Source organism: Glycine soja, chromosome 7 (genome assembly GCF_004193775.1).
Source record: "Glycine soja cultivar W05 chromosome 7, ASM419377v2, whole genome shotgun sequence".
Classification (NCBI taxonomy): Eukaryota; Viridiplantae; Streptophyta; class Magnoliopsida; order Fabales; family Fabaceae; genus Glycine; species Glycine soja.
The window spans coordinates 803,099-828,305 of NC_041008.1; the positions used below are offsets into that span (position 1 = coordinate 803,099).

General features: G+C 34.4%; 4 protein-coding genes across 8 annotated transcripts; 3 read left to right on the forward strand and 1 right to left on the reverse strand.

Moving 5' to 3' along the window:
* The first annotated feature begins 439 nt into the window (after positions 1 to 439).
* On the forward strand, positions 440 to 6,454 carry LOC114417942 (DEAD-box ATP-dependent RNA helicase 20-like). Of its 2 annotated transcripts, none has more exons than XM_028383026.1 (10): positions 440 to 566; positions 2,294 to 2,565; positions 2,976 to 3,155; positions 3,268 to 3,429; positions 3,573 to 3,727; positions 4,141 to 4,233; positions 4,421 to 4,506; positions 4,595 to 4,821; positions 5,263 to 5,536; positions 6,155 to 6,454. In XM_028383026.1, exons 1-9 carry the CDS (start codon positions 511 to 513, stop codon positions 5,520 to 5,522), a joined length of 1,491 nt encoding a protein of 496 aa, XP_028238827.1. In that variant the 5' UTR covers positions 440 to 510; the 3' UTR covers positions 5,523 to 5,536; positions 6,155 to 6,454. The 2 variants fall into 2 exon arrangements, with proteins under 2 accessions (XP_028238827.1, XP_028238826.1); XM_028383025.1 differs by having other exon boundaries at positions 5,263 to 5,496.
* A 763-nt stretch (positions 6,455 to 7,217) lies between these two features.
* LOC114417943 lies at positions 7,218 to 11,539 on the forward strand. 2 transcript variants are annotated; one of them, XM_028383027.1, is made up of 4 exons: positions 7,218 to 7,296; positions 7,334 to 7,451; positions 7,552 to 7,725; positions 10,961 to 11,513. In XM_028383027.1, the coding sequence occupies exons 2-4, from the start codon at positions 7,403 to 7,405 to the stop codon at positions 11,260 to 11,262; spliced, it is 525 nt and encodes a 174-aa protein (XP_028238828.1). In that variant the 5' UTR covers positions 7,218 to 7,296; positions 7,334 to 7,402; the 3' UTR covers positions 11,263 to 11,513. The 2 variants fall into 2 exon arrangements, with proteins under 2 accessions (XP_028238828.1, XP_028238829.1); XM_028383028.1 differs by having other exon boundaries at positions 7,225 to 7,451; positions 10,961 to 11,307; positions 11,426 to 11,539.
* Positions 11,540 to 13,683: 2,144 nt separating this feature from the next.
* LOC114417944 (3-epi-6-deoxocathasterone 23-monooxygenase CYP90D1-like) lies at positions 13,684 to 18,406 on the forward strand. The gene is made up of 8 exons (XM_028383029.1): positions 13,684 to 14,067; positions 14,301 to 14,625; positions 15,152 to 15,301; positions 15,397 to 15,642; positions 16,103 to 16,192; positions 16,285 to 16,470; positions 16,554 to 16,675; positions 17,799 to 18,406. The coding sequence occupies exons 1-8, from the start codon at positions 13,856 to 13,858 to the stop codon at positions 17,887 to 17,889; spliced, it is 1,422 nt and encodes a 473-aa protein (XP_028238830.1). The 5' UTR covers positions 13,684 to 13,855; the 3' UTR covers positions 17,890 to 18,406.
* A 2,570-nt stretch (positions 18,407 to 20,976) lies between these two features.
* Positions 20,977 to 24,028, reverse strand: LOC114417945 (calcineurin B-like protein 10). Of its 3 annotated transcripts, none has more exons than XM_028383031.1 (9): positions 23,929 to 24,028; positions 23,673 to 23,847; positions 23,482 to 23,564; positions 23,241 to 23,300; positions 22,383 to 22,491; positions 22,244 to 22,296; positions 21,858 to 21,938; positions 21,651 to 21,763; positions 20,977 to 21,361 (listed from the first exon to the last, which is right to left on the reverse strand). In XM_028383031.1, exons 1-9 carry the CDS (start codon positions 23,956 to 23,958, stop codon positions 21,274 to 21,276), a joined length of 792 nt encoding a protein of 263 aa, XP_028238832.1. In that variant the 5' UTR covers positions 23,959 to 24,028; the 3' UTR covers positions 20,977 to 21,273. The 3 variants fall into 3 exon arrangements, with proteins under 3 accessions (XP_028238832.1, XP_028238831.1, XP_028238833.1); XM_028383030.1 differs by having other exon boundaries at positions 22,211 to 22,296; XM_028383032.1 differs by lacking the exon at positions 21,651 to 21,763 and having other exon boundaries at positions 22,211 to 22,296.
* Positions 24,029 to 25,207: the final 1,179 nt, after the last annotated feature.

Below are 25,207 nucleotides of genomic sequence, written 5' to 3' on the forward strand. Positions count from 1 at the left end.
GATATTGATCTTAATCTACTTAAGTAAGGTATTCAATTTGAGTTTTAAAGATAAAAAAAAACATGATTAAAAAGAAAAATCTCACTAAAAATGATCAGTTAAATTTTTTGATAAGATTAATAATTACTTAGATATTTTGCACCATTTTTATGTTGATAAAAAAAAAAAAAACACCATGAACTTTGTAATCAGATAATGGAATTACATTGCTCACCTTTTGTTTAACGTCATCATCTGTCCTCTTTCCAAGTGAATGTTACAACTTGATCAAATTCGTACATGTTGTAATTAGGCACACGTGCCAAAGAAGGCAAACCCTTACACAAAGTCTGCCTTAGCACAACCCATTATGAAACGTGTTAGCTTGAGCCCAAACGGCCCAACAGAAACATGACTTGGGCTAGCAAAGAAAAGGCCCAATTATATGCTAGAGAGAATCTGAAAAACGCTTTCATGGTCTTTGTGGAGCTGCAGTTAGAAGTGTGTTGTTCGACTTCGTGAAAAAGCATCATGAGCCGCTACGACAGCCGCTCCGGCGACCCAACTTCCTATCGTGACCGGAGGAGGTAACCGCCACTTCCGCTTTATTATCAACCCTATTTTTCTGTAAACAGTCATACATGCCCCTTTTTTGTTCTAATTCTATTTGTTTCATTATTCTTAATCAGTTTTGTAGCTTTTGCACGCCAATTTAGTTATATTGTTAAAATTTCACACTGTCAGTTATAGTTGACATTGATGACTTGAGTAATCCCCTAATATAAATGTTCCCGGTTTTTACTTTTTGTTATCTCCGCCTCAATCTTGTTTTTTTAGTTTTAGAGTGTAGATTTTTAGGGTTTGTTCATGAAGGAAACATTTACAGCTGCTACTTTAATCCGCCTTAGGTCCAATGGTATATTTACAGTTGAATGAGCCGGTGTCAATAAATAAACCCTATCAATTGCTTTGTTAATTTCACATTCATGGATGTTTTTAAAGGTTTTATTTTATTTCTATTTTTCGGATCCAAGGAGAGACTCATTATAGGCCTTAGAAGGGAGAGTTCAGAGGGGATTAGGGAGTGAGGAAGGATTGAACATATGCACTCACAATAGATGTCCTGCAGCCTAAGCATTTGAGTTAACTTGTAGTTGTGGGACAATGTTTTAATTTATTTTATTTTGTCCAATGTGGTTGTCGCTTGTCACCTGCCACCACGTGTAGTGACAAATTTAAAGCTTTGTATGTTTTTCCTTGAGGAAGAGTATTAAACTATCTAGAAAATATCGCATAATATCATATTATTGTGTTTATGTTAAAATATTTTAAAATATCTCAGATGCTTTTTAAGGATTGGTTTCCGAATTTCATTATATTTCAGAAGTCAATAGCACGCTTAGTAGAGAAGTGGAATGGAGCAACCCTAGGTTGCTTCAGGATTCAAATGTCGGAGTGATTTTCAATAGCTGTCATTGCAGCCAAAGTAGCTGGTTTTCGCTTGCTATTCGGATGCTACCATTACATAAAAGTGTAATTTGGGTTCTTTTTTGGGGGGTAAAACTGTGATTTCACCCCCATTTTCTAATGCATATTTTGCTTTAGAAACATAAAAACAGAATTTGAAACCCTTATTCTTGATCATTCCACCAATCGTTACCCCTGTCTTGATCTCTGTTCCTTCATACTTTCCAGGACTATTTTTTTATGTCTCATTTTTTGTTCTTCCTTTAGATTTCCCAATTCATGTTCTGCTAGTTATTTTTTTCTATTAATTTCACCATTGTCTTTAATTTTTTGACTTCATTACTATGCTCTTATTGCTCCTAGATTGATGGTGATTGTGTGGGTAAACCAAAACTTATTATTTATCATGAATTTCTTTAATTATGGGTTCTCTTTTGCTTTTGAGTATTTATATGTGTAGTATAAGCTATTTAATTTTTATTATAATATTTAAAATAGCAGCCACCCTGTTCCTTCTATCTTGATATATCATTTTCAAAGTTGGCTGCTATGTGCTGCTATCTGAGATTGATATATTCATAATTCTTTACTTATTGAATTTTGAATTGAAGTCTAGTAGACTGTCAAGTATTAGTATACTTAAGGGTTAGAGGGTTGCATTTTTTAATGCATTATTACACACACATGTTAATATTGCGTTCTATTATTCCACCATATATTAATATTGTATTCTATTATTAAGTGTTTATCCTCTCTTTTCCTTCTTTACCCAAATGCCTATAATTTCAACAGTGTTAATTTTATCTATATTAAAATGTTTTGCTGAATTACTGTGTTTGTTTGTTAGCGATTCTGGGCTAGGTGCACCTACAGGGTTTGGTGGTTCTGTACAACACTCTTCATCAAACAGGAGGGATTATGATGATGGTGGGTCACCAAAGAGGAACCTCAGTTTGGATGGTTTACCTCATTTTGAGAAAAACTTCTACGTTGAGTCACCAGCTGTAAGGGCAATGACAGATGCTGAAGTTAATGAGTACCGGCAGCAGAGGGAAATAACTGTTGAAGGTCGAGATATCCCGAAACCTGTCAAGTCCTTTCATGATGCTGGTTTTCCAGGTATTTCTGTTCCTTGTTTTTTTTCTTTCTATTTCATCAGTTTTACTTTCCACCTCCTTCAGCTTAAAGTACATGACTCTTCTCTTTATTGCTTTGTTTTGCACAAAACTGTGTCAAGAGCTGGTAATTTGGAGGGATTATTAGTTCTATGGGCTAGATTTTCAAGTAAAATAGCGTGCTAATAGTATTTTTCTAATGGTTGAGAAATTGGTTGTTTTATTTTATTCCGTAGACAGTATGTGATTTCATTTGATTGAAGTGGTCAAAACTTCCTGTTTGCAGAATATAAGGCAAAAGAAAGGGAGAAGATCATTTTGTTTATAATTGATTATCTTGCAAAATTTGTTATCAGATTATGGGATGACATGTTTCAAACAGTGTACTGATTTTTCGGCCTTGGTTTAATCCAGAATATGTAATGGAAGAAATTACAAAAGCTGGCTTTACTGAACCTACGCCCATTCAATCTCAAGGTTGGCCCATGGCTTTGAAGGGGCGTGATCTGATAGGAATTGCAGAAACAGGATCAGGGAAGACACTTGCTTACTTGTTGCCATCCATTGTGCATGTTAATGCTCAGCCTATTCTAAGTAAGGAAATAAGGAAACAACTGAGACAATTAGATTTCATATTGGATGTAAGGGTGCCTTTTCTGACTATGTTACCTTTGTCTTGCCGTCCATTCGTTTACGATATTTTCAGATCCTGGAGATGGACCAATTGTGTTAGTTTTGGCTCCAACTCGTGAACTTGCTGTCCAAATACAACAAGAGGCTACTAAATTTGGTGCATCATCTAGGATTAAGAGTACATGCATCTATGGTGGGGTTCCAAAGGGACCTCAGGTGCGTGATCTCCAGAAAGGTATGTATTGAATTATACAATGCCATGAGTTTGGTTAAACAACTTACTGACTGCTTGTTGCAATGTTGCCCCTTTGTACAGTTTTTATTTTATTTTTTCATAATCATGGATTTTATTTTACTTCTGTTAATTTTTGTGATTAGGTGTCGAAATTGTAATTGCCACTCCAGGAAGGTTAATTGATATGCTTGAGTCAAATCATACCAACTTGCAGAGGGTCACATACCTTGTATTGGATGAAGCTGATAGGATGTTGGATATGGGGTTTGATCCTCAGCTACGGAAGATTGTCTCCCAGGTTGGCTTTATTTTATGATGTGGTAAATATTTTGAAATCGTACAATTTCAAGAAATGGTGTAATATTGTATTACAACTATTGTTTGTCACTGTCACAGTCAAGTTGTTGTTCTTGATGCTTCATTCGCTTATTATGAGTAATGTTCCAGGCTTCTAGCTATATTGCTAGTGCATTCAGGGGTTTGAGCTCACAATTATTTTTTTTAAAAATTGTTTTTCAATGTTAATTTATTTATAAAAAGTCCAATTTGGCTTACTAGCAATACTTTATTTCCTATTTTGTCCCCTAACTATAGTACTAGCTGCACCTACCAATTAATCCAAATCGATTTAGAAATACAGATTGCTGAAGCTGCATTTTAAAGTTTCTTTATTCTGCTTGTCATATGATCACTGTTTTTTGTTTTTCTTAGATTCGTCCAGATCGTCAAACTTTGTATTGGAGTGCTACCTGGCCAAAGGAGGTCGAACAATTGGCAAGGAAGTTCCTTTATAACCCATACAAAGTAAGATATTTTATGTTGGGATATGTAACTGTAGTTTTTTTCTTTTAAATTTCGTTCCTCTATGATGAAATGATTTTTGGTCTGAAATGAATTGTCTTTTAAGAAGCATGTATGATGTTTATGTATAGTATTGTATTTTGTGAGAACTTTATTTATTTAAGCAACAATTTCTGTAATCATTGTGCAGGTAATTATAGGCTCTTCTGATTTAAAAGCTAACCATGCAATACGGCAATATGTTGACATTGTTTCGGAAAAGCAGAAATATGATAAGTAGGATGTGTTCTACCTTATTTTCATTCTCGTTGCATTTAACACCTTATCACATATGGCCACCTAATGGAGTCTTCCTATTTGTCAGATTGGTAAAGTTGCTAGAGGACATCATGGATGGCAGCCGAATACTGATATTTATGGATACCAAAAAAGGATGTGATCAAATCACTAGGCAACTCCGCATGGATGGATGGCCTGCACTCTCAATTCATGGAGATAAAAGTCAAGCAGAAAGAGATTGGGTGCTCTCAGAATTTAAATCAGGCAAAAGTCCTATTATGACGGCAACAGATGTTGCAGCCCGTGGTCTAGGTGCAAAAACTTTTGCTTTATTTAATTCTTTGTCATATTGTTATTCAGTGGATGAAAATGATTTAGTGATATATAGTTATGGAAATACTCAGTACTTTTATTTATTTTGGAAAATACTAATATTAAATTACTGTTATCCTTGTTTCCTTCAATCTTATATATTAAATGCTTTTTTAATTAAAATTTTTTTGTCTACTTTTTTTCAGTATTTGATTATTTATTACATTATGCATGAATTGTTTGCCTTTTAAAGTTAGAATTACCTATCTGCTGCTGGAGGACGATCTCGTCATTAGTCTGTCTTAGCTTTCTGTTGTGACAAATAGGAAAAAGCTGCTTTTGTGATTTGATGACTTTCAGTTTACTTTGTCACTTTTTAAAGTTAACCAATAGCTTTGCTTATGTATATCTTAATCCTTTCTACTATTTGATTACTGTCAGATGTGAAGGATGTGAAATATGTAATAAATTATGACTTCCCGGGGTCACTTGAGGATTATGTTCATCGCATTGGGCGGACAGGGAGAGCTGGTGCAAAAGGAACTGCATACACATACTTCACAGCTGCTAATGCCAGATTTGCAAAGGAACTTATAGCCATACTCGAGGAAGCTGGACAGAAAGTGAGTCCTGAATTAGCAGCAATGGGGCGTGGTGCACCTCCTCCACCTTCAGGTTTAGTTAACTGGACCCAAGTATAACCAGGGCTTACAATGTACATATCATTTTTTGGTTCCGTACCTCTTCTCTTGATTGTAATTGTAGCTGTGAAGGGTCACGCATATAATCTAATACACTCACCTCACCTAGAAGAAACAATGAATAATACTAAAAGAATAACATTCACATATCATTGTGTTTGATAGTTTTCAGTGGGGTTTGCTTTGTTATTGTTTTGGTGCATTTGATTCCTCTGGATGGCAGTCTTCTTTTGAGCTCATTTTGGATGGACTAGAAATATCTGTGGTATTCTGCTAATGATCTTTTTAGGGGAGGGTCTTGATTCTTGAATAAATTTTCAGAGAGATCGGCATGCTATGTTGCATGGTTCTTGATCTTTATTTTTTGATTTTTCCTGTTAAGTCTTTATTTTGATGTCTTTTTTCCCCTTAAGGATTTCTTTTTTCTTCTTTCTAAATGAATTCTGTTTGTAAAACTTTGACAGCTGTCTAGCTTGTCACTTTTATCCAAAGGGATTTGTTGTGTCGTTGGCCCCTGAGACTTGTTCAAAGTTACAACATGTTTCTATTATACTCACTAGTTTGTTAAGTTTGTTGCATACTCTTGGCTTCTAAATTTCTCCTTTGTCCTTGTATATCAATCAATCAATTAGGTCCCCGAGGTTTCCAAGACCGTGGGAGGGGTTATGGCAGTTCTCGTCCATGGAGCTGATTGATGAAGGAAGGTACAGACAAACCAGCTTGATTGACGAGGAAACTCCCAGGAACCATGCCATTTGTGTTATTATCGACATTATATTATGTGTAAACTTGTAAGCGTAGTAATAGGAATTTAGCATTCTTGTTCTTCAATTTTTTTCTTCAAATGTCCATATAACATGTACCATCAGACAATTGTTCATAAATCATAGTTGATACCGCAACAATACATTATTATTTATCCTTATGGTTTACGGGGCAACTGCATTGCAATTTGGTAGGTAGAGAATTACACAGAAATTTAAGAATTTATTATGGGAATGTTTTTCGTTTTTTACTTTTATTTATGAAATTATTTTATATTCTATTTTGTAAATATTTATAAAAGAAACAATAAAAATAATAATAAAATTTCATATAATTTCTTGTACAATTTTTTCAAAAATCGGAGAGAAAAATGCTTTTATGCTTAATAAGTAAAATAAAAATAAACACTTTATATATGAATTGAAATATAAATTTGGAAAATGAAGAGTTAAGTTTTTATTTTTCAATCTGACATTTTCAATTTCTTTTATCTCTTTTAAATTTGCATCTCACTTTTTGCGCAATTAGTCAAAATATATATCTACCATTTCAAATTAATTTTTAAATCTTTTTCTATATACTTGGTATTTCCAATGGTTTGTGCATTTCAAAATCACTTTGTAAAAAAAATATTTTTTTATACACTTGATACTTTTAATGGTATTGAGTCTAACATGTTTATATAATATAGAGAATGATTACTATAACTGTTTTTTTTTTTTAAGAATATTTTTTTAAATAATAACTTCTTTTAGCTTTTCATGTATTCGTTTTAGCTTTCCAAATCTAAATAAAAATATTTAAAATCTTATTAACATTTGGAGTTTTTTTTGAATGATTTCAAATATATTTTACAAGACAAAAACAAATAAAACCTAATATAAATTAGGTTATAAGTCCCTTTCTAGTGACTTCATTATGGAATGATCCATTTTTTCAAACTCCCTCCCATCAATGGTTGAAGTTAAAGAAGGTGTAAATTAAAAAGAGAAAAAAAGTGACTGATTGCGTATATGCATGGGAGGGAAAACAGTGTGATCTAGGAGTAGAGTTAAGAATTGAAATTTGAAAGGATTGAATGGTGGAATGAAGAGGTAGTGAGAGACAAGAAAAGAATGAGTGAAGAAGGTCCTCCAAAGCTATATACCGACAAGCCCCGAAAAGGTTCGTTTTTTTTTCTCCCTCTTCCTTTCGGATAAGAAAAATTGTGAAAAATCAAATCAAATCTGTTGTTTTGATTCAAAGTTTGTGGCTTTGGTAACAGCGCAATTGAAGCAGTTTCGGGGGCAACAGAAATCAAACGCGTTCTCCTCTCCGGCGGCGATGGGGACACACGCCGCTACTCCGCCGCCACCTCCGCCACCGCCAAAGGAACCCTTTATTCGGCGCTACAAATTCGTTTGGCCTATGCTTTTGGCCGTGAATCTTGGTGTCGCAGGTGATTTCTTCTTCTTCACCCCAATGACCAAAATATCGTTTTTTTTTTCTTTTTGGTTTGAGGTTTTGGGATTTATGAAATGGGGTTTGTTTGTTTGGATTGGATATGCCCTCCCAATATGAATGAATAATGGTAACTTCATTCTTTTCTGTTTTAATCATTGATTATTACTTCTTATTGATCATGGGGTGGGAGGGAAAACACAGTTTTTCTTTGGGGTTTGAAATTTCATGGGTAAATTGACACCTTGGAATATTTGATTTCATTTGGGGAGGCTAAATTGACACCTTGAGTTAGTTAGGTATTATTTGATTTGGCCTACCAGTGTTTATTTTGCTCCTCTAATGCACAAAATACTCCCTCAAAATTAATGTGGTGTGTTAGGAAGAAGATGCAATCCCGCAGTGGGGGCGCCATTGGAAGAAGATGCAGTTAGTTAGTTACAATCATATTAAGAGTTGTTATAAAGGTTGTGTATATACAGGATATTGAATGCATGAATAAACGGAGAGAAAGATTTGAGTAAAAGCTTAGTTTAGTTCAAGAGGGACCTTGACCTCGAACCAAGGCAATTTATCTTCTTCCTCTCGCTCATAACAATTGGTCCGACCTGCCATCCATGTCTGCCTCTACCTGCTAGAACCACTACCTTCCACCTTACCCACTCACTACAGCCACCTACAGCCCATGGCTGCCTCTACCCCTACTCCGGCCATACCATAACACACCACCCGCAACCACCCCTGCAGGAGCCATCCCTTCTGCCCCAGCACCCACCTTCTCCTTATACACATCCAGCTCAATCCCTTGGGATTGATTTTGAGAGTACTCGGATCCGCTTGCTAGCCTTGTGCGGTACCTGGATCCCATGGTTTCCTTCTTTGGTGCAGCCACCACCGCCGCCGCTGCCGCCGCCTTCCATGGATCCTACAACGCCAACGGCAATGCTGGAACATCAAAACACAGGAACTTCCTCCTCCGCACAACCACCACTAACAACAACACCCACGTCAGCTCCGTCCTCCTCCGCACAACCACCACCAACAACAGCACCCACGTCAACTCCACCTCCCTTGGCTGTTTCCCACCATCCCAAACTCAAAACAGTCGCACCCATGGCTCCCTCGCTTCCCCGCTTTCATACGACCAACCGTCACTTCCAGCTCAGTCGTCTGTTGCCCCTTTCACTCCGCACTGCCCACTGTCGTTACCGCCACGACCATTGCCACAAAATCTCTTACGGCAATGACACCATCTTGCTCGACGACGATGCCGTCAAGCATCAGATTCATCTGTGCTTGGTTTGGATTCTTTTCGCCGTCAAGACTTGGCTTTGTTCCGCCGCCACACCCGCCACCACATCCACCACCACCACCACCGAAGCCACCGCCTCAACCACAACCATGGCTGGCACAGACTGAGCTTCTGTTTTACTCATGTTCTGTTTTCTGCGCCCAACACCTTGAGGACAAGGTGTTTTTGATGGGCTAGGGAATGTTAGGAGGAAGATGCAACAGGTAGAAGATCAAGCAGCAGTGGGGCGCCATTGGAAGAAGATGCAGCAGGTAGAAGATCCAGCAGTGGGGTTGGCATTGGAAGAGGATGCTTGCACTACCATAAATTGCCATAGAATCAGTTAGTTAGTTAGTTACAACCATATTAGGGTTGTTAGAAGCTGTTGTAAAGTTAGTTACTGATTTGTTAAAAGCTATTATAAAGGTAGTGTATATACAGGATAATGCATGAATAAAAGGAGAGAAACATTTCGAGTAAAAGCTTAGTTTAGTTCAAGAGGGACCTTGACCTCGAACCAAGGCAATTTATCTTCTTCCTCTCGCTCATAACATGCTGTTATCGGTTTAGGTGGGTAGGAAGTAGGATGATATTACATTATGCTGTATTTCACTTTGAGATGTTTGTTCATGAGTGTGATGAGCGAATTAGTTAGAAGTTCATAACTCCATGAGGGTGTGCAGTGGTTTCTTGGGGAGGATTGGTTTAATGATCTTCATGTTCTGCAGTACAATATCTGTTTCCGAGGATGAGAGTGGGGAGCCAGTGAGATCGTAAGTTAAAAAGCATTGGATCTGGCCATGATTAAACAAATAAATAAAAATAAAAAACAAGAAATCACATGATTAGAATGGAAAGCTTTGACTTTATGTCTGAGGATGGTTCTTTTTATGAAAGGCCAAAGAAAGGGCTACCTTGTGCCTTTATTGCTATGATGCATGCTTGGTTGTTATTTTCTTAATATATGATGGTTGAGGTTGTTAGATGCATCATTTCTAAGATCAGTGTGCTTGTTTCCTATCATTGTAACTTTTAGGTTGCATTTAGAACTCAAGGTTTGTGATTTTGACAATTATTATCATTTTCTTTATGATGCATTGAATCAAGGTTTGACAATAAAAAATGATCAAGGTGATACCTTAATCATTTTTGGGACTGTATATTGGACTACAGCATGCTATAATGATTTTAATTTCATAATTTATAGATTAATCATCCTATATACAGCTTTATACTTTTTAAATTTCACCAAAATAATGCGTTCAAACATACCTACAAATTTGCCCTTGATCTTATGGAAGATGATTGATTGCCGTGTGTTTGTTTCTAATCTAAGCTCAGTGAGAAACATGATGTGCAAGCACTTTATCCTATACATGATTTAGTTAATAAGATAGAGTGGACAAGGTCTAAATATCTAAGGTGTGCAAAACACAACATTTCTGCTATATTTGTTTTTAATCTATATGGTAGCTGCAGTACTGTTGGATAATATGGAATTGGAATTTAGTTTTATAAATGTAGTTATCACTTTTACTGGTATTCTTTTACACTTCATATTCTGACATCTTGTAGAATTAAGATGTTTAAACTATACCTTGCATTTCCCTTGCCAACTTGAGCGTAAAAAGGTGTTGATGAATCTTGTAACTAGTTTAATGATAATTTAGCCAAAGTCGGCTTCTCAATTAAGGATTCACATAACTGTACAATACACTGAAAATGTATTGCCACACTTATTGAATACATTTAACATGTGTCATTTAATATATTTTGAACAAGCAACTACTCTGCTCTGCTACCATGTCATTTTTCAGTGTTAGATCTTGCTTGTGTTGTTTTTGTGATCCCAACTCTAGTATGCCTGAATGAATTTCTATTTTTAAAACATATGTTGTTCTTGTTGCTAGATATTGGACTGATGATTGTCTGAACTCTGTAGCTTATTTGTTTACGAGGACAAAGAAGAAGGGTACTGGTGAGGAGGAGCAAGATGTAACTCGTGTCTCAACTAAGGATGCTACCCCTCATGTTGTTGAGATGCCTGTGCCGCCACCATCTATTACAAATCCCATGATCAAACGAGAGCCAATTCCAGAAAACGAACAATGTGAACTCTTGAAGTGGATATTGGAAGAGAAGAGGAAGGTCAAAGCAAAAGACGCAGAGGAGAAGCGGAAAATTGATGAAGAGAAAGCTCTGCTTAAAAAGCTTATTCGGTCAAAATCCATCCCAAGTGTCTAATGATGTTATCTTTATCGTCAGGGAAAAAAGTTCTTGAATTCAAATGTACTTGAATTGATTCATCCAATGCTTTTATTTTCTGTTGGTTTTTTGTTGGATTCTAGATTATAGATTTGTGAATTTGAGAGTTCAGGGTCCTGACATCCTAAATTGTCATTTGCAGAATTTTGGATGTGGTTCGCTGGTTCTTTTGGTTCTGACAATAATACAAGTTGATGGCACTTGATTTACAATGTCCATGTTCTTTTTTACCTATAGATGTCATTTGGATTTTCAATATATTTATTGGTTTTGTGAATAAAGCCAAATTTGAGTTAGAGCCTCAGCACATGGCAAGTGCAGAGGCTGGTGAGCAGTGTTGCTTAGCTAATTTAAAGCACTAAGGTGAGGGTACTAATTAAATTGTCCAAAGGCAATGAAATTTTATTGAATTTAAGTATTCACTCTTAAGCTATGAAGCACAGACACCCATTCCCTTTCTGTGTCTGAGTGTTTGATACGTGTCCGGATGTTCGACATGTGTCTGTGTCTGACACGACATCGACATTGACAAGTAAATCAACATTCCATTAACTTTTTTAAGAGGTGAGGTGTCCACGTGTTTGTGTTCGTGTTGTGTCCGGTGTCTGTGTCAGTGTCGGTGTTTCATAGCTCTTAAGTTCCTTCCATGAAAAACATTCTGCATGGATCTAGGAATAGAAGACTGTCATTGATTAGATTATTTCAAATTAATTGTTGGATGACACCATTTCTATTAGAATCTCAAATCTCATTATATAAATAGAAAAGGTGAGAGGTTTTCTGAATAATAATTTTATGGTTGTGCCACTCTATAATTTCATGAGTAAAACATTGAACTGTTTGACCTTTTTTCTATCATCAACTCATCTCCCTTTAATCTCTTTGGTTATTTTCCAATTTCCAAGCCAAGCATGCATATTCTCCATGTTTTTTTGGGGGTGCTGAATTGCATATTCACCATGTTGAGGTTTGAGAGAGATTCACATGGGCCTAATGTAAGCATGCACCATTCCCCGAAAGGATGTGGACACGGATGGCACTGTTCAGACTGGCGGGGTTCCCACAACATGCATGCAAGCAAACCTCCATCACGAAGCCAACCACTAAAATACTATTAATTTGTATTCTTAACTACTAGTTTTCCTTTTCCTTTCTTTTCTCTTTTGAGAAAAGAAAATGCTTTTTCTTGTAGATGATGCTCCAAGCTCCTCAAACTCCAAGAGAATATACAATATACTATATGAATTTCTTTATGGGATTTCCACTGATTTTGCTTAATAGTTAAATAAGATTCAGAACAGCGCCGAATAATCTCTGTTGCCAAAATGATATTAAAGTATGAATGTTGAATTGTTTGCCTGAAACTGATAGGTTGCTTCCCTTTAAACTAAGTCATAAAAGCTAACTCAGGAGTTGAGTTTAGAACTAGGCCATTGTGGTAGTAATATAAAAACAAAAAAACAAAAAACAGAATTGTTGACTACAGTCAAAGTGAGATTTATAAAAGCTTAATCAAAGTTGGGTAAGCATGCATAAGAAATAATCAACTTGGAGAAGAAGTTATTTATCTTTAAACACCATCTTTCATGCAATTTTGGCACTCTTATTCTTGCTTGGTCCATTAAAGGATTGTGCCATCACTGCCCAATTAATACATTTTAAAGTCATACAAAATGTGGGGATGAGTATTTTTACATAGTAAAGAGAAAGAAAAGGTATGTGGCCTCTAGCATATAATATGAGAAAGGATGGAAATGATGATAAAGAAAAGGTATGTGGCCTCTAGCATATAATATGAGAAAGGATGGAAATGATGATAACGTGAGAGGTTGGAGAAGACCATGGATTAAACAAAATGTTGAAGAGAGAGAGTAGTTTTGAGGAGCGGTGATGATGACGGATGAATGTGGTTGGACTTATTGAGTTTCACATGAAGGCATGAGGTCATCCAATCCAACTGCTACTGCCAAAGGAAAAGGAAAGGGGGGGACGCCATAATCCAATGTGCCACAGCAACATTAATCATGCCCTTCTGTGGGTACTTCTTTTATTGTATAATGTGAAACAAAATCATAAACTAAGCAAAACCAGACATGCATTATCAGCTAGTATTTCACCATCTCAACATATAATAAAAAGGCTTATTCTCTCACTTTTCTATATTTCACCATCTTAGATAGTGTATATTTCTTGGAATTTGAGATATAGATAATAAGCTATATATGATCTGAGACCGACATTCCCAACCCGATATTAGAGCCCCATAGCAAAACTGTTGACCCAGTTAAGTCCAAAGGACAAAGGTAGCACTAAAATTCTTTATGGCTTGTGAATAAAATAATTCAATACTATGCTTTTGTTAATGTATACATGAATATTTATACTCTCCCTAACGCAAAAAAGTTAGCTAAGACTTCACAAAACCTCTCTCCTTCTCCCTCTTCTTGCACGCGTACACACACATGCACACTGAAATCTTTCATAAAGAAAAACGTGGTTATGGCTGTGGCCACCATAAGATTATGCATATTTAAACCAAAGCTAGAAGTATTATAGAGTGTGTGAGAAAATAATGGACAATATTTGGATTGTGTTTGTGACAGTGTTTCTCTTATGCACTGTGATCCTCTACAGGAACAGGCTTAGCCTTATGCTTAAATCAAAACGTAAGAATAAGCTTCCATTAGGCACTCTTGGATGGCCTTTTATCGGTGAAACCGTTGAGTTTGTTTCTTGTGCTTACTCTGATCGCCCTGAGAGCTTCATGGACAAGCGACGCCGCATGTAAGTTCATAACAGCAATCATTTTCCATGCACCACTTATTTAAGCATGCACTTCATTTCACTTTAATTCAGCTTCATTACAAGTTAGCTTCAAAGTGTGATTTGTGAGTGTTTAACTAAGAAAAGTCATTTGGGTTGACAAAAGTCTCATAATGCCTTGGTTTTGTACTCAAAGTTGAATCTAGAAATTTATGTTGTTTTCAACAAGGATTTGGTTGTGTTGCAACTTGCAGGTATGGCAAGGTGTTTAAGTCACACATATTTGGAAGCCCCACAATTGTTTCCACTGATGCTGATGTGAATAAGTTTATCCTGCAAAGTGATGCAAAGGTTTTTGTTCCCTCTTATCCCAAGTCTCTTACTGAGTTGATGGGAGAGTCTTCTATTTTGCTCATCAATGGAAGCCTTCAGAGGAGAATACATGGACTCATTGGAGCTTTCTTCAAGTCTCAACAGCTAAAGGCTCAGATCACCAGAGATATGCAAAAGTATGCCCAAGAATCCATGGCAAGTTGGAGAGAGGACTGCCCCATATACATACAAGATGAAACAAAAAAGGTTAGTTCTGTTTCCTTCCCTTCTTCTCTCTGACTCTGAAGGGGTGAGTGAGTGTTTGTACATGTGCTCTTACGCCTATCTTTGTTTGCTTCTCTCTCCCACGTGTAGAGGTCAGAATCTAGCTCCAAAGTTAGCTCACGGTGACTTCTTGAGAATAGTTCCATCAGACACAAAATAAAACAAAAAGATGCTGCTTCTATTAAATCTATACTTGGCATCTTGTTACATATTAAGTTGTTTATATGAAAAATCCACTTCTACAAAGTTGTATGACTAAGTGACCACACTTTCTCCTCAGGTTTGTGTATGAGTTACTGAAGTAATTATTGGTGACTGAGTTATCTTTTTGGCAGTCTCCTACTTATGTTTCAAGATGATATAATTGTAAAGTGAAAATCCTAGTTATCTTTATGGGGTTCATAATCATTTAGCTGTAATCATGCTACATTGAAATTGAGATTTGCAATTATAATTTACTCTTTTCAAAGATACCTACAGGCAACAATTACTTTTTTTTTGTCCCCAGATTGCTTTTCATGTACTAGTCAAGGCATTGATTAGTTTGGATCCAGGAGAAGAAATGGAACTTCTAAAGAAGCATTTTCAGAAATTTATCTCAGGCCTCATGTCTCTACCAATAAAACTACCTGGAACTAAACTCTATCAATCTTTGCAGGCAAGTCCATTAATTAGATATTGATTTCTTTTTTACCATACATGTCATGTCATGATCATGGACCTGGCACTAATTACTTCATTTTTTGGTTTTAGGCAAAAAAGACAATGGTGAAATTAGTGAAGAGAATTATCCTAGCTAAAAGAAATAGTGGCATCTGCAAAGTTCCAGAAGATGTGGTGGATGTCCTTCTTAGTGATGTTAGTGAAAAATTAACGGATGATTTAATAGCAGATAATATTATTGATATGATGATTCCAGGGGAAGACTCGGTGCCACTTCTTATGACTCTAGCTACAAAATATCTATCGGAATGTCCTGCTGCTTTGCAACAATTGACGGTATGCTAGATCTTCCCTTAAGCGGTTATAATGAAATTCACCTTACCACAAATCATAAGCATTTCTGAATTCAAATAATCTCATTTTGTTTTGGTCAATTAGTATTCAGTAGTTATGCACAGGACTCCTACTCCTAGTGGCCTAGTCTAAAGACTAAAAGTAGAAAATCACTTTGTTGTTACCATTATGATTCTTTTCAACTATGTTACAAAGATTTTGAATTTTTCTTAGGGACAATTGGCTAGTAATGATAGGGTTATGTCCTTTCTACACTAGCTATATATGACTATGAGCCATTAAAAGAGTGGCCAACATCACACTCACGGCAGATACGTATGGATTTCGTGCTCCCACTTACCAAAGTTTTTGAATAATCTCTGATCATGGCATATCATGAGATTGAAACATGTGCCCTAATTTCCTGATTAGCTTTTGGCAAACTACTTTTGATGATTCTCAGGAGGAAAATATGAAGCTTAAGAAACTTCAAGATCAGGATGGGGAATCCTTGAGTTGGACCGATTACTTATCACTGCCATTTACTCAAACAGTAAGGAAACCATAGCTATTGGTTCCTCGTCAAAAAAATGTAAAAATAATCCATAGTTTTCAGCTAACTTATTATGTGCTCTACTTGTATAGGTCATCAATGAAACTTTAAGGATGGGAAATATTATAATTGGAGTTATGAGAAAGGCCTTAAAAGATGTTGAAATAAAAGGGCACTTAATACCAAAAGGGTGGTGTGTGTTTGCAAATTTTAGATCAGTTCATCTAGATGACAAAAACTATGAATGTCCATATCAATTCAATCCTTGGAGGTGGCAAGTAAGAGAAATCCCCTGTTAGTTTCTTTATGTTTTGTTTGTATGTTATTTATTTAGCTTAAGTGATGGATTGGTGAACTTCAGGACAAAGATATGAGCAGTTGCAATTTCACTCCTTTTGGAGGGGGACAAAGGCTGTGCCCTGGCCTTGACTTGGCCAGGCTGGAAGCTTCCATCTTCCTACACCACTTTGTCACTCAATTCAGGTAATCATTCAACACTTCACTTCTTTTCTAATGAGTGAACATAGTGAATAATTATTTAAATGTCATCATGCCCAAATTTTTGACCTCTCCTTATGACATAGGAGCAAAGGAAAAATCATAACAGCAGAGATGAAAATTTCTGTCACTCTGCGGACCAAATGGCTTTGCATGAACCTTTTTATTTACTTTAACATTTTCACTCATGATTTGCTCTTTTGAATCTAAACTTGATAGCTGAAAATTACATATTCCTCATATAAATATTCTGGTGGGTCAATGGCATAAATGTCTCTTTCTTGCATATGGACAAAGGAGGAATCAAAGTTGTAAAGTTTAGGGGACCAGAAAGCTTTACATGCTACATCAGAATTCAGAAAAGAAAAGCCACTTGATCCTAATCTATGGTGTACAATAATAATTAATGTGTTAATCAAACTTCTTATAAATCGATCCTAACTGTGAGGAAAGCCATGATGCTTCTTGAATGTATCTAAACTGTTACTACAGTGCCAGGCTTGAGGATTTTAATCATAATCATGCTGCAATTTCACACTTGCTTTAATGACATATAAAATAGATATGAGTTTGACTAGTGACAAGGGTTCACAATCTCACAAGAAGTACAAGATTATACCGACATAGACAGAAAAAATGTTATTTCACTAGAGAAGTACATGCTCCTACTGTCTCTTGGTACTGTTTATTTATTTATTTTCTAGCTTGAAGCAAAACAACCTGTTGTTGAGTACCAATTTATTTTATATTATTCCATAGGACTATATAGGTTTTGACTTCTAATTGCACCTGCTTCTATGAATATATATATATATGGCCTAAAAAAATGAAAGATGCTACAATAAGGAGCTATGTTGATCAAATCATGTTAGGTTGTTGACCAAAGTCTTTGATGATATCAATCAATCAAGCAGCCTGATGATTTAGGCTTTGCTAGTTCTGCATAATGTGCAATCCAATAGTGCATTTTATGCCTTTCTTTTCTAACATTTTTTAACTCTTAACTTCTCTCAGCTTTAGTTTGTTTCAAGCATTTTAATGAAGGGGAAAAAACTTAATGCCATGCAATGATAATTAGACATGTTAAAATTTAATGTTTTACATGCAGATGGCATGCTGAAGAAGATACAATAGTGAACTTTCCTACAGTAAGAATGAAAAAGAGGATGCCTGTGATGGTAAGGAGAGTGGAATCTTAAGCTTCCCTTGGCCAAAAAGTGTGGAGCCACTTCTACCTAAGGGTACAGAACAACAATTCTATGAAAATACAAAATGTGAAAGAAGAGAACAAAAGGAGGTGTGGGGGACAATAAAGATGTGCTAATGTGGACACACGTGTGGTGAACTTCATAAGCCTTTTTTTTGTCCCCTTGCATTAGTCTTTCCACATAAAGACAATGGAAAGTTTAATCTTGAGGGACCCTTAAATTAGGTAGTATTTACTTTTCACCTATTCTTCTTTCCCATTTTACCTAGTGTAGTAGGAAAATAAAGGTTGCTGATTGTAAGGGATAGCACTTTTATCTTGTTTTTTAATCAGAGTTCCTTTTGTTTATTTTTTTTTTCTCTTCCCTACTTTTTTGTTCTTTCAACTTTTTCTCCTTTCTTTGGAAGAAGAGGAGGGAAGGGAGGATAGGATTGAATTAGGAGAATAATTGGACACGGACGATTATCGTTTGAGTTTAAGGGTCCCATAAATTAATGTTATTCTTAGGACAACTTGCTGAAGGTCCATTTTAAATATTATATTTATTCATATTTTAGATAGGCATGATTGAAGAGAGAAAAGAAAGTGAATAGTGTACACAAGATCCACCACCCTTTAGTTTGATCAATGATGTGAAGCAACTAAACCAGAAAAAAAGGTACTAAAATCATTTATGGATCTAAGATTCTTGCTTTTCCATGAACTCCAAATCGTTTTTGTTTATAATATATAAAACCTGAAGCACGAATTGTGGAATTGATAATGAACATTCTTTGTTATGAAAACATGTCATCTATCATTACCTTCTATTATATTTCTTTACTTCCCTTACTTTAATGTTTCATTTATTAGAATGTTTTGGTTCCAACACCTCTTCATTAAGTGATATTAATACTGTTATACAATTTATTGAAGAATATAAAATAATGGAGCAGACATGAGTATTTTTTGCTTAAGAAGGAATTTGAGAAGCTTGAGAAAATTTGAGAAAGGAATGAAAGGATGGTACGTAAAGTGTACCAAGATTAGTGCCGTAACAAATAAGATTAGCACACAAATTATAGCTGGATACGTCAATGTTCATCTTATTTTTCTATTTATTTTTCAAACAAATGCTCGAAATTTACCATCTAAGCAAATATCTGTAAAGAGATTTATGAAACACCTTACTTTGATGAGCTAGTTTTTTTTTACCATCTTTGATGAGGTAGTTAAGATACGTTAGATCTATCAATAAAATATATAAATCATGTATATAAAAGATATAAATTACAAAAACGTATAATAGTCTATCAGTATAAAACCATTTGTGAGAATTAAATCCAAGATTTTTATGTGATGCGAAGAGTTAACCATTATTAGCCAGTCTTAGCCTCTTAGGCTTCTCATTTTGTACCTAAAACTAGTCCTTGCCTATTATGCATACCTCATTAAAAAAAAAAAAAAAAATCAAAACTACCAAGTACTTACCCCCTGAATATGTAGAAACAACAATTTCTTAACACTTAAACTTTAGTTTGTTTTATATTAATTTCAATGCCACCGGCTTTAAAAGGTAAGATCACCAAGCGCATTTGTAATTTTATAAATAACTGGTAAGTATCTCCTATAACATGAATAATTTTTATTTGAATGAGTTTTAATAGATATAAATAAATAAAAACGTTTATCGAGAAGTTGTAAGTGTGAGGAATACTAAATTCGGTTACTTTAAACAAAATCTCTAAGTTCAAGTCTGGCTGATGAAAAAAACTTGATTGTGATAAAAAAAATTGATTTTCCAACAAAAATAGTCATCTGTAAAGTTGATAAATATTTCACATCAATGTGATAAATAGTGACAAAAAATAGAAATGTTTAAATTATAATAGGAAAATATATAATTAATATAAATAAATGAATATTCAAGTAATTTAGATTTATTAAGAAAAAGAGAAAAATATAAAATAAAAAGTGTAAGATGATGTTTAAATTTTTGAAAAAAAGAATTAAGATAAAAAGTTAAAGTTTATTAAAGTTGAGATTAGAGGAAAGAAAGTAGATATACAAGAAAATTTCAAAACAAATACTAATTTGGAGTTAAAAAAAATAAGTTATGAAACCACACACTAAAAGAAAAAGGGTAACCGAATAAGAAATGCCCTCAGAACATTGGAAGTCGGCCTATGTCAAGTTTAGGTGAGGGCAAACGATTATTAAGACAGACGTCAGAAGGAAAAGATTCTGGATTTAATATTTTTTACTAATAAAATTAACATTTATTTTTTGTCTAAATTGTTCGGGTTAAGAATTGTTTTTGTTAATGATGAAACTTAGATACTATTTGAATGATATAATCTTGACTTCATTTAATTAACAAAATTAATATTTGTCAATAAAAAAATAAAATAAAAGAAAATTGTATCGATAATAAAGGAGAGTTAAAATTACAATAGCCTTATTATATAACCTATGTTAAGGCTTTTTAAAAGTCCATTTATTGTTTTTTTTAAGAAGAAGCTTCCAACTATTTAAAAGAGTTCTTCAAACTTTAACAACTTATTTATATAAATACAAATTATATAATGCTATGATTATTGTGTTTTTTTATCACAAGGTATTATTAAATTTGTAATGTCTTCAATAGTATTTATAAATCTATCCAGCCACCAAAATAATATTCCACGTGTCACAAAATTATGCTCTAACTTTTTTTTTATTTTTAATTTAATTAGTCTTTGTATTTTTCAAACTTATTTCTTTTAGTTCCTATAACTAATAAGTAAACATTTTAGTCCTTGAAGTTTATATTTTAATTTTTAAAAAAAATTTACAGTTAAAATTCTTTAACCAGCATATTTAAAAAAAAATTAATGACAAAAACCTTTTAAAAATTAGAATGTAAATTTCAAAACTAAAAAATTCACTTATTAATTATAGCAACTAAAAGAGATAAATTTAAAAACTATAGAAACTAAATGGACAATTAAACCTTTATTTTTATCTTGCATTTTGAAAAAAACGGACTCAATTTTCCTTTTCCAAATGGAACCTTTATTGATGTAGAGATTAAAACTATTTTTTTAATAGAAACTAAAACTTAATTATGATCATAAACACACTATATTTTAATTATTCCAAAATGCCCTCTCGTACAAATAAATTTTGTACACCGGCCAAAATGAGCTGTACAGTTAGCTGATCAAACCAAACAGTAATTATATTCAATTGAAGCACTTTACTGGTTTGGAAAAGATTTTTAACACTCTTAGGTGGTTTCATTCACTTCCATGAATTCTCTCGTTGGAGTGAAGGAGTCAACATTGGGAGAGTGGAATTGCTAGAATCTACTTCTCAGAACAGCAACAGCTGGTGCAACACAACAAGCTTCAACTCCTCAATGTTTATGATTGCCATTAAAATGCCAGTGAGAATCATCAACTTCTGTGTTGAAAATGAAACTGCTAAACAGTGTGGTGATGTCCCTGGCCAGTGACCAAACAAAATTGAAAACCATGAATTTCAGTCCCAACCAATGAAATGCAAACCTCCTAATGTTTAAAATGTATTTTTCTGTATTATATTGCAATTTTTATAAGTATTGAATAAAGACACACACAGAGACATATATGTATAACACTAAAGGCACCCTCCTTGTTTCTTTGTCCAATTGATAGATTATTTGCTGATTGATAAACAATAATGACATGAGCGGAAATCAACTATCATGGAAGAAGATATTAGTGAAAGAGGTATGGTAAGGTAATTAATTACTTCAGATGAGGAAGAGTCATGTGCTTCAAGAGTGTCGGGTGTCGAATGACAAATGCCTTCCATTCTTCTTTGCTTATTTTATCATCTTTGTTAGTATCAGCATCTTGAAATGTCTGATTTTTTTTTTAAAAAAAAAAGGAAAAAGTTGCTTAAAGGACCTAAAATAATATCAACATGGAGGGAAAAAATGTTCCTGCAAACAATTACCTTATCAATAATGGTATCAAGGACTTCCTCATCCAGATCCATGCCATATTCTGACAGAATGGCAACAACCATTTGCCTAACCTGGAAAAAGTCACAGGTTAACATAACAGTTCCGACTGTTGATAAACTAAAAACAATAGGGGGATACACGTTATATAAAATAGAAGACGTCCTCATGGTTATTTTGTGTTTTACATATTATTTAATGGACATGAGATTGCCATAGACTTGACAAACAGAAACCACCAACACCACTTTTCTTTGTTAAATATGTCAAATCAAATTGATAATTGCAGTAAGGGAACTCTAGTGCAATATAATTCTATAATGACAAATATACTTAAGCCAATTACATATTCATAACCTGGACGTGCCAAGATACTCACTTCTTCTCGCTCAATATATCCGGTCTGTCTCAAGTCATACAATCTAAAAGCAACTACAAGCAAACCAATGAAAGAAAATTAAAATTTTCATCAATATAATCTTAAAAAAACAACTGCAATACTCTTACTGAAGTCTTACAATCAATTTTTTTTTCCAGAGGAGTGCAAGGATGAAAGATACTGAGAGCATGCACAAACTCCTCGAATTCTATAATGCCGTTTCTTTTTTCATCGAAGACATCAAACACCTAGAAGATTTTGTAAACAATAAAATAAACTCAATTATACAAATCAAAAAGGAAAAACAGAAGCAAACAGATCTTTCTGCACAAGTATATATATGTGTGGAACCATGACCGCAGGCTATGCCATATAAGGTCAACAATGTAAAATTAGATATTTAAACATCAGAAATAAAGTTGTGACTCTGTACGATACATCTTTCAATATATCAATTAAAAATATATACACCTTTGATCTTTCAAAGAGTTTTATTCAAATGACAAACAAAGCTAGAAAAGAACATCAATTTATCAAAATAATTTAAGACCCTAGTCAGTGTGGCAACAATCACTTACATAAGAAATTTTGAAGGGAAGTTTGGATATGGCAATAGACTATGGAGTTTTCATTCATGAGTTACAAAGGATGGAAATTATTACACTAGTAATAACAGAATTGAGTTGTGTGTACAAAAACAAAAAGGAAGTATGAGTGTATAAGGTAGAAAAATACTTCCACCCTGATTTACCCAAATGCCATAGGAAATCAAAGGGTATGATCTAATTAGGTCCGCTGAAAGAAGTTTCCCTTGCAAATCAAAATCTCCTTCCTTACAAGAACATATTGTTTGGTTGGAGAGAGAGAGAGAGAGAGAGGAGGGATCTTGAGTCCTTGACAAAAGTCCCTTGTTTCAGTTGTTTGGATCATAGGGTCATGAATGAAATCAAGAAAACAGAAAACAGAAAACAGAAAAAAGTGATGGAGATGCGTATACCCTGTCAAGGAAAAGATTCTCGCCAGTGGTGGTCTTCAACAGTGCCAATGCGAGCTCTTCCTTCACAACACAAACAAACAAGAGTTAAAAGGACGCAATCTCACCACAAATCCAACACCACTAGCGACAGACCTAACTAACATCTCAAAATTAAGAATGCACAAACTTGGGATCAAAGAGACATTAATCCCCAAATCCCAATCTAAGTAGTTAACTTAATCTTCACACGAAGATGGAGTACCTTGTGGATGAGGCCATCATCAATGATAGAACTACTCAACTTCTTGAACAACTCATGCAACGCCTCGATTTCATTAACACTAACTGCCACACACAAATCAGCAACTTAAAACTGGCATCAGCATTTCCTTAGCAATATGAACAAAACAGCGAAAAATGAAATGAAAGAGAAAAAGAAAAAGCAAAACGAACATGGAGAATCCTCGGCGAGGGTGAGAATGTCATCGAAGGTAGAAGAATGTTTCTTATTCTTCTTGGGAGATTGGAAATCGAAGCAACTGGCGAATGTGAAAACCAAAGCTTCGACTATTCCTATGAGCGGAATGAACACCGAGCACAGCGACTCTCCGAACGTCAAGCTCGATCTCTGACACCAATCAATCATAAATTCATTTTAACGACAACCAAAAAGAAATCGAAATCGCACGTTAGCAAAAAAGTGTATTACCAGAGACAAACGCGTGTCTGGGAACTCCATTTCATTTCATCGTTCAGAGTTACAATGCCATAAGTTTATTGACTATATCCTCCCAATTATAAAATAGATGCGTGCACTATCCACAAATATTAATTTGTTAAAAAATTAATTTTATTAGCCCAAAAAATTTATGATTTTTGTTTGTTAACCACTTAACCATCTAATACATCTTATATCTTTCTATACATACAGAAATTATTTTTTTATAAAAGTATAAAAGGTGTAATTTTGGACTACTACTAGTTTTTTTTAAAAGTCATATAATTAATTAAAATAGTCATATACTATTGTTAGTTAATCCGTTTGATGGGCTACTTCAGCCAAAATAATGGACCAGCCTAGCGTGTTGATTGAAGTTGACATCATACTTGGGTGAAATATTTCTACAATGTACTTGTAATGTAAATAATAAAACACGTTTTTGAGAAAGATTACCATAGTACTTTTGAATGATCGATCTCGCCTATAACCAAAAAAAAAATCTAACACATTACACATATAAATATAAAAATATATGATCAGAGTATAAATTAGAGATAAAGTTTAATATTAGATAGAAATGAGAAAGTTGAACAATATTAAAATGATGGAAAAATTTATAAATTTAAGCTTTAATGTTTTGGGTTAAAGTGTAATATTAGAGTCACTTATATAATTTGTTCATGATCTATTGGTTAAATCTATTTGGTGTTTAAACTCCTCTATGCATAACCATTGATATGAGAACCTGGTTTGACTTAGTGATCGATTTATATGAGTATAATGGAGTTGACGGTAGATCCATAAGCATGAAAGTTTATTATATCGAAAATTTTTTTGAGGAGTGAGTTCATGCATAGAGGTTAGATAGCGAGTCCCACATACATTGTGACGGTGCAAGGTATTAAAGCATGTTGGTGACAATGACTAAGCATATTAGATCATTCACAGTTAAGCTCACAGGGTTACCATTAAGTGCTTATGAATTGAAAATAATTTTCGCTTGATGGGTGACTATCAAGTGAAAGAGACTCACATTTGAGTGAAAAATTATTGGAATATAAATGTGAGATAAAGTCTCACATTAGGTAAGAATAAGAAAATTAAACAACATATAAGTGATGTAAAAATCCATAAATTTAAACTTTAAAATTTTGAGTTAAAATGTGGTATCAGACTTATTTATATGATTTGTTCATGATTCATTGATCAAATCTATCTCGTGTTTAACTCCTTGATTATACAACAAATATATAATGGATGTGTGAAA

Excerpts from the sequence above, each read along its gene's own strand:
- LOC114417943 (XM_028383027.1), top strand. The coding sequence starts at position 7,403 with ATGAGTGAAGAAGGTCCTCCAAAGCTATATACCGACAAGCCCCGAAAA. Across the intron at positions 7,452-7,551 it reads TACCGACAAGCCCCGAAAAG|CGCAATTGAAGCAGTTTCGG; the intron begins GTTCGTTTTTTT and ends CTTTGGTAACAG. Across the intron at positions 7,726-10,960 it reads CGTGAATCTTGGTGTCGCAG|CTTATTTGTTTACGAGGACA; the intron begins GTGATTTCTTCT and ends TGAACTCTGTAG.
- LOC114417944 (XM_028383029.1), top strand. The coding sequence starts at position 13,856 with ATGGACAATATTTGGATTGTGTTTGTGACAGTGTTTCTCTTATGCACT. Across the intron at positions 16,193-16,284 it reads CACTGCCATTTACTCAAACA|GTCATCAATGAAACTTTAAG; the intron begins GTAAGGAAACCA and ends CTACTTGTATAG. Across the intron at positions 16,676-17,798 it reads CACTTTGTCACTCAATTCAG|ATGGCATGCTGAAGAAGATA; the intron begins GTAATCATTCAA and ends TTTTACATGCAG.
- LOC114417945 (XM_028383030.1), bottom strand. The coding sequence starts at position 23,958 with ATGGAGTTCCCAGACACGCGTTTGTCTCTG. Across the intron at positions 23,848-23,928 it reads CAGACACGCGTTTGTCTCTG|AGATCGAGCTTGACGTTCGG; the intron begins GTAATACACTTT and ends GATTGGTGTCAG. Across the intron at positions 23,301-23,481 it reads ATGATGGCCTCATCCACAAG|GAAGAGCTCGCATTGGCACT; the intron begins GTACTCCATCTT and ends TGTGTTGTGAAG.
- LOC114417942 (XM_028383025.1), top strand. The coding sequence starts at position 511 with ATGAGCCGCTACGACAGCCGCTCCGGCGACCCAACTTCCTATCGTGAC. Across the intron at positions 4,822-5,262 it reads TGTTGCAGCCCGTGGTCTAG|ATGTGAAGGATGTGAAATAT; the intron begins GTGCAAAAACTT and ends GATTACTGTCAG. Across the intron at positions 5,497-6,154 it reads TGCACCTCCTCCACCTTCAG|GTCCCCGAGGTTTCCAAGAC; the intron begins GTTTAGTTAACT and ends TCAATCAATTAG.